The 10,663-nt window shown below is 42.9% G+C and overlaps 1 protein-coding gene across 1 annotated transcript; it reads right to left on the minus strand.

Annotated features, from left to right (window-relative positions):
- Positions 1-8,570: 8,570 nt before the first annotated feature.
- On the minus strand, positions 8,571-10,139 carry LOC117057570 (ataxin-2-like protein). The gene is given in 2 exon segments (XM_033168414.1): positions 8,571-9,497; positions 9,499-10,139. Coding segments are annotated over 2 exon segments (1,242 nt in total). The 3' UTR covers positions 8,571-8,896.
- Between the last annotated feature and the right edge of the window lie 524 nt (positions 10,140-10,663).

Here is a 10,663-nt window from a genome sequence, read left to right on the forward strand (position 1 = left end):
GGATTGAGGGGACTAACAGAGCAGAAAGAATTATGAATGATTGTCATATTCCATTTTCCACTCATTGATACCCAACATACATTATATCGGCAACATTTACAATAACACTATAAGGGAACTGAACTTTCTTATTCCTATTCTCTTGATAAGGAGTTGGAGCTGAAAGATTATAGGCTGATCCTTGACTGACCAACAGGTCAATGACTAAGGGCAGAAAGCACTGAGAAATTCTTAGCTCAAGATTTTTATTTTGTAATTAAACTACACCAACATATTTTCAAAATAAAGTAAGAACAATATCTGGGACTTCCGGCGGCGACACCATTCCGGGTGGTCGTGGGTTGCTTCAGTTGCGAGGCACCCAGTCCATCCCGGGGGTTGGAGCCCCGCTACCGCAAAGCGGGGCTCCGATGGGGTGCGGGAAGAGTGTCCCGCACCCTGGGCTCCCCTGTGCCCGTTGTGGCTCCGAACCCTTCCCTCGCTCCCCCTGTAAAGGGGGAGTGGGGGTGAAGGGACCACGGAGCCGGGCTATAGGGGACATGCCCCAACCGGGATGTAAATGCGGCGACAAATCCCGAGATGAGCGTTGAAGTTCTACCTGTGATGCATGGATTTGAAGAACCCGGTGGTTGTGAGTACTCGATTGGACTAGTTACTATGTTTTTTGGATGATCCGGGGGAAGGAGAAAGGCAGCCTGCCTCCCTCCCTTCGGATGAAAGAAGTTAACCAGTCTGAGTGACTGCTGCTACAGAACTGGTTACAAAGTATTGAATTTTGAGGAGTGAGACTGTTACAATTTCCCTTTGGGGAGCAAATCTGTGGAAAATATCTCCGTTTGAAGTGTCGGTCTTTGCACTCTGGCTTTAAGAAAAATGGCGACGAAAAGTTTAAACGGAGGTGAAAAGGAAGAAAAGGAAGAACATAGAGACAGGAACTGTAATTTGACACTCCCTCCCTCCCCCTTCTATCATGTTGAACTTTGTTTTCGAACTTATCTTGAACTCTGGATTAACGGATGAACAAAGGCTCACTGAGCTGAGATTGGAACTCCTTTATTGGAAAGTGAAAGTCTTGTGTGGGGATTTGAAAAGAAATTTACTACCCACAGAGGAGGCTTTTAAAAGTTTTGACACTTTGGAAGGAAACCTTGGCAAGGAGCTGAGAGGGTTGCTTGAAGGATGGAGAGAAATGACAGGGCTACTCCGGGAAAAAGATTCGTTTTTTGGGGGTGGCAGCCCCAAGACGATGATAAGATTTGTTATATCCAGACCCCGAGGTGTGAGCTCGGGGGCAAGGGACAAAGAATTAAGATATTTACAAGAAGAAGAAGAAGAAAGGTTTAAAGAAACGGAGCAGCCGAAAGAAGATGAGTTGGATACCCTGAAGCTCGCTGCAAGGAGTGTTTTGAACTGTGCCTGGATCTGTGGTCATTTGGGAAAAGAAGGCAATTGGGAATTTGGCTCTGGTGTCACTAGGAGAAGACAATGGACAGAGGGGGAGTGGGGTGAAGTATTAAGTAAAAGTTAAAATGGTCTGCTATGGTATTCTGAAATCGGAGGGCGAAGATCGTTAGTTTTATTTAGCTTTTTTGTTTTAAATAAGAAAGGAGATATTTGAAGTTTTATGTTATTAGCAGCAGGTTAAAGGACAGAGGAGTAAGTATAGAATTTGATAAGGATAATTCATGAAGATTTATGATGTATTATTATGATGATGTATTATTAGTAAAACTAGTATAAGATGAAATATAGACTAAGTTGAGCAAGATGATTGTTGTGTTTTATATATATAACTGTGTTTAACTTTTAGAAGAAATGGTTAAAAAATAGATCAAGGATATGAAACCGAAGGTGAAAAGGCAGGGGAAGTCAATGGTCAAGATTCAGAAATAGAATTTTTTTTTATGAGAGATTTAAATAAGAAGAAGGAACTTGGCAATGTTTGTATTTGTTTTATGAGTGTATTTGTTTTGTATTTGTATAAATGTAGGTGTGGGTGTGGGTATATGTTGTTATAAGAAAAAATGTCAATAAATTCTTAATAAAATAAAAAAGAACAATATCTGAGTGCTTATGCTATCTGTGTCCAGCTCTGTAAATGGAGAATCAAGTACATAATGTGAATATTCCCTTCAATCTAACTTAAAAATTTTCTTCTCTATAAGTGAACAATAAGCAGCAGTTTCATCTCTCTCCATTTAAATAAAATGAAAATAAATAAAAAAATAAAATAACAACCATTTAAATAAATCAAAACAAACATCAGTAACAAGAGTATCAGAAAAGAATATAAGTAACAGCCAACTAGGAATATTCTTCAAAAATATAAAAAGTGAAGACTGTCTCATTATTTGAAAGGGACACATTGATGTCTTTGAATTACACTGTAGAAAATATGGAGGATTCAAGAAAGTGTGAAGTAAACTCCACATACTACACACACAGAGAGAGAGAGGAGAGAGAGAGAGAGAGAGAGAGAGAGAGACTGTCCTACCTGTGGAACCTTATAGATATTCAGGAGAGTTGCCATATTCATGGAAATTTCAGAATCCAGTCCCCAATAACTGCTATCAGATTTTTCAGTTTGTCGCAAATGTAGTTAGGGATAAATCTCTCCAGTGTTGATAGAAGCAGCATTGTGGCCTGATAGGTCCTCCTGGCATTGTTATAGCTGTCATAAATGTGGAAGCCCAAAGTGATATTGGGTAACAGTTTAGGATTTTCATTGATTTCCTTTACTGCGAAGTCCAAGGCCACAATGTGCTGGTAATGCTTAGGTATTACACTACAATTAATTTGAGATTCTGTATCAGAAAGATATTCCACATGTGCTCAGTATCTCATTAATTAATTACTCAATCAGTCTATCAATTAATGATTACATGAGCTACATGTTATTTCTTGAAGCACCATTTCAGTAATAGAGAAGCACTACCACATAACAATACTTTTCAGACTATGGTATCTTTTTCAATATCATTTGCTAAAATGAACTACACTGAAAACTTAAATGAGCTGGGTATTCGCAGCCGGTAAAAAAGTTTGATGGAAGACATGATAGCCATCTTTAAATATCTGAAAAACTGCAAGGTGGAACAGTCATTTTGTTCTTGCTCCAGCGGGAAAGATGAGAGGTAGCAGGTAGAAACTGCAAAGGAGTAGATATTGGCTAATCGTAGGGGGGAAACCAAGCAGTAAAAACTGTTTGGGAGAGGAACAGACTGGGAAGTGGTGAGCTGCTCTTGACTGGAGGTATTTAATCTGAGGCCGGGCAGCTTCTATTATGGATGCCGTAGTTTCAAGATTTCCTCCACTGAACAAGGTTGAAGTATATGAGCACCAATAACCCTTCCATTTTTTTTGAAGGTGTTATTTAACACACTCATACACATTCATACTAGCAAAAACTTTCATTCTGCATAAGCTGCTCACACCGTCCACTTTACTAAAACAGAACTCATCTGGCACATAAACAACCATTAAGGTCTTACACAAACGATTCTGACAATGTTGGTAGGGGTTCTTCTGTGAAGTCGCTTTCACTGGTGACAATGCTGGCATGATAAGCGATGCCACCAATGATGAGATCTCCTTTCTGATGATACATGTGAACTGGATGCTGTGGATAATGGACACTGCATTGAACAATGGGATCTGCACATCCTGTTTGAGGAAACAGGACCAATAGCAAGATGACTAAAACTGCCATTCTAAGTACAAGGAAAAATATTCCATCTACATCCAAAATCTCCTATATTCTTCAACAGAACAATCATTACAGCACTAGCAACTAAAACTGCCCGATCTGAACATTTTATGTTTCCCAGAGCCCTGAAGCTTGTTCCCTGTCTCTTGCCCTACCTCTGAATTGTACTGGGTATATTTATGACATCCTTCATGGTCTTTGTTCTTTGTTTTGCTTGTGGCTACTGAAAATCCACAGGGGTTTGAATGAACAACATAATTAATTTCTGTTCTTCTGAAAAGATAATTCTGAAGTTAATTGCTAAGTATAACGTGGGAAGTCCCTGTAGAACTAGGACAGGTTGTTTGTCACACTTTTTGAACTGAAATATTCTTTTTTAGCAAGCTAAGAAGGGATGGCAGAACTTGGAGTCACCAACAGAAAGTTAGGGACATTGTATTCAATACTTTATGACAGGGGTCACCAACATGGCACTTGTGGATGTGAGTGTGGCCACCTCTAACTCCCACAATAGCAGTAATATTTCTGTGTAAATATCCTCTCAAAAATCCACAATAAGGGGCTGAAGAAAGATATTGTGAAATTCAAAGGATGAATACATGCACAATGTTTTTAATTTTAGATACCCGGTACATCTTAGTTTGGTTTTCCAAGATTATTTTTTTTCAAATTGGAAGAATCAGGAGACCTGTGCAAATATTTATGCAGGATAGCTGCTGAGAGGGAAATGGCTCAGTATTCTGCTGCCTAGATTTGAAGCTACACACAAACTTTTCAGGCTTTAAAGGTAAAGGTAAAGGGACCCTTTGACCATTAGGTCCAGTTGCGGACAACTCTGGGGTTGCAGTGCTCATCTCGCTTTACTGGCCAAGGGAGCTGGTGTACATGTAGCCAGCATGACTAAGCCACTTCTGGGGCAACGGAACACTGAGACTAGAACAGCTCATGGAAACGTCATTTACCTTCCTGCCGGAGCGGTACCTATTTATCTACTTGCACTTTGACGTGCTTTCAAACTGCTAGGTTGGCAGGAGCTGGGACTGAGCAACTGGAGCTCACCCCATCGCAGGGATTCGAACTGCCAGCCTTCTGATTGGCTTCTGATTCTGAAGAGCAGTGCAGAAAGGAAGAAAAGCAGGAAGGAGAGGAGGATAGTGTAGGTGAGGTATTGGTTGTTTGCTTTGACAATGTGTGTGTGGTGGTGCTTCAAAAAATGACTTCCCCCAGCTCCCTTAACTGTTTTGTTAATTCATATTATTTCTGCATATTGTACAAGGAGGTTAAATCAGTAATGATTAAATGGGCACAAGACTTTGGGCATAACATACAATTTGAAGACTGGGAAAAGTTGTGGAAATAAACTTGAAATTTACAGATTGTTCTTTGTTAAAGGAAAATTATATGAAAATGATGTACAGATGGTATATTACACCAGTCAAAATGGCAAAAAATGTATAAAACTGGGGATAGTACCGTATTTTTCGCTCCATAAGACGTACTTTTTTCCTCCTAAAAAGTAAGGGGACATACCTGTGCGTCTTATGGAGCGAATGGTGGTCCCTGGAGCTGAATTGCCCAGGGGCCAAAAGCAGATTGTGCTTTTTATTTTACAAAGAGAAAAGGGAGTGTTGAAAGGACCCCGCTCAGCAGCTGATCAGCAAGAGATCGGGAGAGAGATAAGAGTCCCGGCTCCCTTTCAGCTCCGCCCTCCTTTGTTGAATGAGCTGCAGAGGGAGGTTGTTTGTTTCCCCAGCTACATGTGACTGGCTGATTAGATTATCTGCCTGGAAACTGTAGAAAAGGCTCCCTTTCCTTAAGATTTTTTCAGAAATGTGAGTTAAACCCCATAAAAATGGGGCTTTTCCCCTTTGCTTTTCCCCCTTTGCAAAAGGAGCTTTGCTTTCCCCCCTTTGCAAAAAAATCTGCAAAACCTTTAGCTGATCCTAAAAAAAACAAAACCCCAGGGCTTTTCCCTTTGCAAAAAGAGCTGCAAAACCTTTAGCTGATCCTCAAAAAAAACCCAAAAACAAAACAAAACAGGGCTTTCCCTTTTGCAAAAAAGCTGCAAAACCTTTATCTGATCCTAAAAAAACCCCAGGGCTTTTCCCTTTGCAAAAAAAGCTGCAAAACCTTTAGCTGATCCTCAAAAAAAAAAAACCAAAAACAAAACAAAACAGGGCTTTCCCTTTTGCAAAAAAGCTGCAAAACCTTTAGCTGATCCTTTAAAAAGGCCTTTTGCCTTTGCAAAAACAGCTGCAAAACTTTTAGCTGATCCTCAAAAAAACAACAACAACAAAACCAGGGCTTTTAGAGGAAGAAAACCAGAAAAATATTTTTTTTTCTTGTTTCCGCCTCTAAAAATGAGGTGCGCCCTATGGTCCGGTGCGTCCTATGGAGCGAAAAATACGGTATATGTTGAAAATGTAAGGGAAAAGAAGAGACTTTCTAACATATGTGGTGGGAATGTAGAGAAGTTAAAAAATATTGGAAAATGATTTATAATGAATTGAAAAAAAATGTTTAAAAAGACTTTTGTTAAAAAGCTGGAAGCTTTTTATTAGGAATTTTAGGACAAGACATACCGAAGAAAAATAAAGAATTTATTCATGTATGCTACAACTGCGGCAAGAGTTTTGCTAGCTCAAGGATGGAAGAAGGAGGAAATACCAACGAAGGAACAATGGCAAGAAAAATTGATGAACTATGCAGAATTGGCAAAATTAACAAATAAACTGCGTGAAAATGACAATCGGGACCTTAAGGAAGAATGGGAACTTTTTGCAAACTATTGGAAAAAACAACAAAGAGACTTGGAATCATTGGCAGGATTTGAATAAATGTACACAATTTTATTAGTAAAAGATAAATTGGAATAATAGGAAAGTAATATTTACAATTGTATAAAAAGTAGTTTTGCTGTGTGTTATATTGGAGCTGTGGTGTATGTGTGCATGCACATGCACGCACAGTTCTGGATATTAACAAGGATTTTTAATCTCATGGCATGTATCCCACATCAGCAATATCAAAAGCAGCATGATGACCAGAAACAAAGACAATATGAAAAACTTTATGGAATGATTCAGAACATCACAACTAACAAACTGAAGTCTCTGAACGTCTCTGAAAGTCCTTAAATGGATACGATGCCAGACTTTACCTGGCGGAGAACAAGCTGTGAAGCTTTGTATAATCAGCAAATGTCGAATTTTGATGTCCAACTCTGAACAGTGTTTCCGGATAACAACTACTGTTTTGTTCAATTCTTCATCAGTGAATTGGTTCAACACTCGTTAGTAGAAAGATATGTAATTTCTTCATTAATCAATTTTTTCAAATAGATATAATATACATGAAAATGAAAAATACTCTGGAACAGTGCTCATGCAATTATGTAGGACTTTAAGGACTTTCAGAGACTTCAGTTTGTTAGTTTTGATGTTTTGAATCATAGAATCATAAAATTGGAAGAGACCACAAGGGCCATCCAGTCCAACCCCCTGCCAAGCAGGAAACACCATCAAAGCATTCCTGACAGATGGCTTAAAGACCTCCAAAGGAGGAGACTCCGCCACACTCCTTGGCAGCAAATTCCACTGTCGAACAGCTCTTACTGTCAGGAAGTTCTTCCTAATGTTTAGGTGGAATCTTCTTTCTTGTAGTTTGAATCCATTGCCCCATGTCCGCTTCTCTGGAGCAACAGAAAACAACCTTTCTTCCTTCTCATATGACATCCTTTTATATATTGAACATGGCTATCATATCACCCCTTAACCTTCTCTTCTCCAGGCTAAACATACCCAGCTCCCTAAGCCGTTCCTCATAAGGCATCGTTTCCAGGCTTTTGACCATTTTGGTTGCCCTCCTCTGGACACGTTCCAGCTTGTCAGTATCCTCCTTGAACTGTGGTGCCCAGAACTGGACACAGTATTCCAAGTGAGGTCTGACCAGAGCGGAATACAGTGGTACTATTACTTCCCTTGATCTAGATGCTATACTCCTATTGATGCAGCCCAGAATTGCATTGGCTTTTTAGCTGCTGCATCACACCGTTGACTCATGAGAGCCAGTGTGGTGTAGTGGTTAAGAGTGGTAGACTCGTAATCTGGGGAACCGGGTTCGTGTCTCCGCTCCTCCACATGCAGCTGCTGGGTGACCTTGGGCTAGTCACACAAGTCTCTCAGCCCCACTCACCTCACAGAGTGTTTGTTGTGGGGGAGGAAGGGAAAGGAGAATGTTAGCCACTTTGAGACTCCTTCGGGTAGTAATAAAGCGGGATATCAAATCCAAACTTTTCTCTTCTTCTTCATGTCAAGTTTATGGTCTACCAAGACTCCTAGATCCTTTTCACATGTACTGCTCTCAAGCCAGGTGTCACCCATCCTGTATTTGTGCCTTTCATTTATTTTTTTGCCCAAGTGTAGTACTTTACATTTATCCCTGTTAAAATTCATCTTGTTTGCTTTGGCCCAGTTCTCTAATCTGTTAAGGTCATTTTGAAGTGTGATCCTGTCCTCTGGGGTATTAGCCACCCCTCCCAATTTGGTGTCATCTGCAAACTTGATCAGGATGCCCTCAAGCCCATCATCCAAGTCATTGATGAAGATGTTGAATAAGACTGGGCCCAAGACAGAACCCTGTGGCACCCCACTAGTTACTTCTCTCCAGGATGAAGAGGAGCCGTTAATGATTACCCTTTGGGTTTGGTCAGTCAGCCAGTTACAAATCCACTGAATGGTAGCATTGTCTAGCTCACATTTTACCAGCTTCTTTACAAGACTATCATGGGGCACCTTGTCAAAGGCCTTGCTGAAATCAAGATAGGCTACATCCACAGCGTTCCCTTCATCTACTTACTTTTGTCCATCTGGTCATGTCCTTGTCAAGTTAATGTGGGAAAGTGGCATTTGCTCTAAGAGCCCGAATGGAGTCATAAATAACAGAAAAGAAACCCTGCCCTTCTCCAGGCAAGGGGAAGGGGCCTTTCTCCGTCCCGCTGGCTGACAGTGCCCCATGTGGGCTTCACTAAACCAACGGAAAGGAAGGTGCTTGGCGAGGGGGGGGCTGGACCGGGCCAGACTGCGCCCCTCCAGGGGCCTCTGCCATGGGCATGAGGGCTGGCCCAGGCTTGGGGCCAGCAACAGAGCCAAGGCTGGCTAGGGTCTCAGGTCACAGGGAGAAGCGTGGACATCAGTTCCCAGGGGGGTGGAATGGAAGCTGCTGGGAGGGATGAGTTTGAACTTGGTGGTGCCCTAAATAAGTGTAGTGGGAGGGTGTGGATGCTGAGAGGGTGGGCACACCACTCTGGGGCACACCTCCCTGTGGAGGCCCACCGTGGGTCTGCAAGGGGTGCAGCAGCATGACCTGTGCTCCAGGATGAGGTGGTGGGGCAGCTGCAATTCCAGTCTGGACATGAGCCTGGGTGACGTGGGCCATGTTGGCGTAGCTGTGCTGCAGCTGCTGGTGGGCATGGATGGCGTAGACTGCTTGCTGGGGGAAACTGCTCTGTGGAGACTGAGCACTGGGCCCTGGCGTTATAGAGGGTGGCGTAGCTGTCAGTGTGGCTGTGTGGTACAGGTTCTGCTGCTGCTGGGCACTGGCCAAATGAGGTGGCTGTCCAGCCTGGTGCTGCACAGGGCTGGGGGCGGCATGTTGCGCTTGCTGTTGGTTGCCCGTGGGTGTGGTAGCTGGTTGAGGCTGATGCGGATGCAGCTGTGTGGCATGGTGGGGATACGACTGATGCACTGTGGCATAAAGAGCCTGGGGCGTAGGTTGCTCTGCCTGGGGATAGGGGAGTAGACGATGAAACAATGGCCTGGGGATGGCTGCCGGAAGTCATCATACGTGGGTTGCTCTGCAGCATGGGGGCAAATACAGGCTGCGAGGGGTAGTGTGCCATGGGCTGCATCATAGTTGGCTGTCCTGTGAACTGTTGGGGGTTGTAGGAGATATATGAGGAATATGGAGTGGCAGCCATCAGAGGGGGCCCTGCAGCTGCCGCTGCCTGCATAATGGGAGGGGCTGAGGTGGGCTGATGCTGGTCCGAACGCTGCGGGGGCAGAGAGCCTTTAGCTCCTCTGTATTTGCTCTGCTGTCCAGGCACAGAGTTAGAAACAGGGTAAGGGTACATCTGGGGTGCCTGCACAGCTGGGCCCATATGGATCTGTGGGATGTAAGAGATGTATTGTGGGCTGTACATGCCACTTTGCCCTGTAATCACTGGGATGGAGGGTGTAGAGTGGGTGCGTGGTCCTGGCGATGTGGGTGTGCTCGTTGACTTGTTCACAGACAGGAGAGTCTTTGAAGGATTGAACTCCTTCGCATTTGGGTTCAGGGTTGACTTCTTCACCTGCTCTGAGACAGGGCCATCCTCCTTGTCATCTGCGTCACCTTTGCCTAGAGGACTAGCAGTCTGGGTTTGGCGTTCCTTCATCTACCAGGCTTGTAATTCTGTCAAAATATGAGATCAGAGTGGTCTAACGACTTATTTTTCAGAAACCCATGCTGACTTTTAGTGATCACAGCGTTCCTTTCTAGGTGCTCACAGACTATTTGCTTAATGATCTGCTCTAGAATCTTTCCTGGTATTGATGTCAGGCTGACTGGGCGGTAATTGTTTGGGTCTTCTCTTTTCCCCTTTTTGAAAATAGGGACAACATTTGCCCTCCTCCAGTCTGCTGGCACTTCGCCTGTTCTCCAGGAATTCTCAAAGATTACTGCCAGTGGTTCTGAAATCACCTCTGCCAGTTCTTTTAATACTCTTGGATATAGTTCATCTGGCCCTGGAGACTTGAATACATCTAAACTAGCCAAGTATTCTTGTACTACCTCCTTATTTATTCTGGGCTGTTTTTCCCTGCTGAGTCATCTGCTCCATATTCTTCAGGTTGGGCATTGTTTTCTTTTTTGGAGAATACTGGGGCAAAGAAGGCATTGAGGATCATTCCATAAAGTTTT

Source organism: Lacerta agilis, chromosome 14 (assembly GCF_009819535.1).
Source record: "Lacerta agilis isolate rLacAgi1 chromosome 14, rLacAgi1.pri, whole genome shotgun sequence".
Taxonomy (NCBI): Eukaryota; Metazoa; Chordata; class Lepidosauria; order Squamata; family Lacertidae; genus Lacerta; species Lacerta agilis.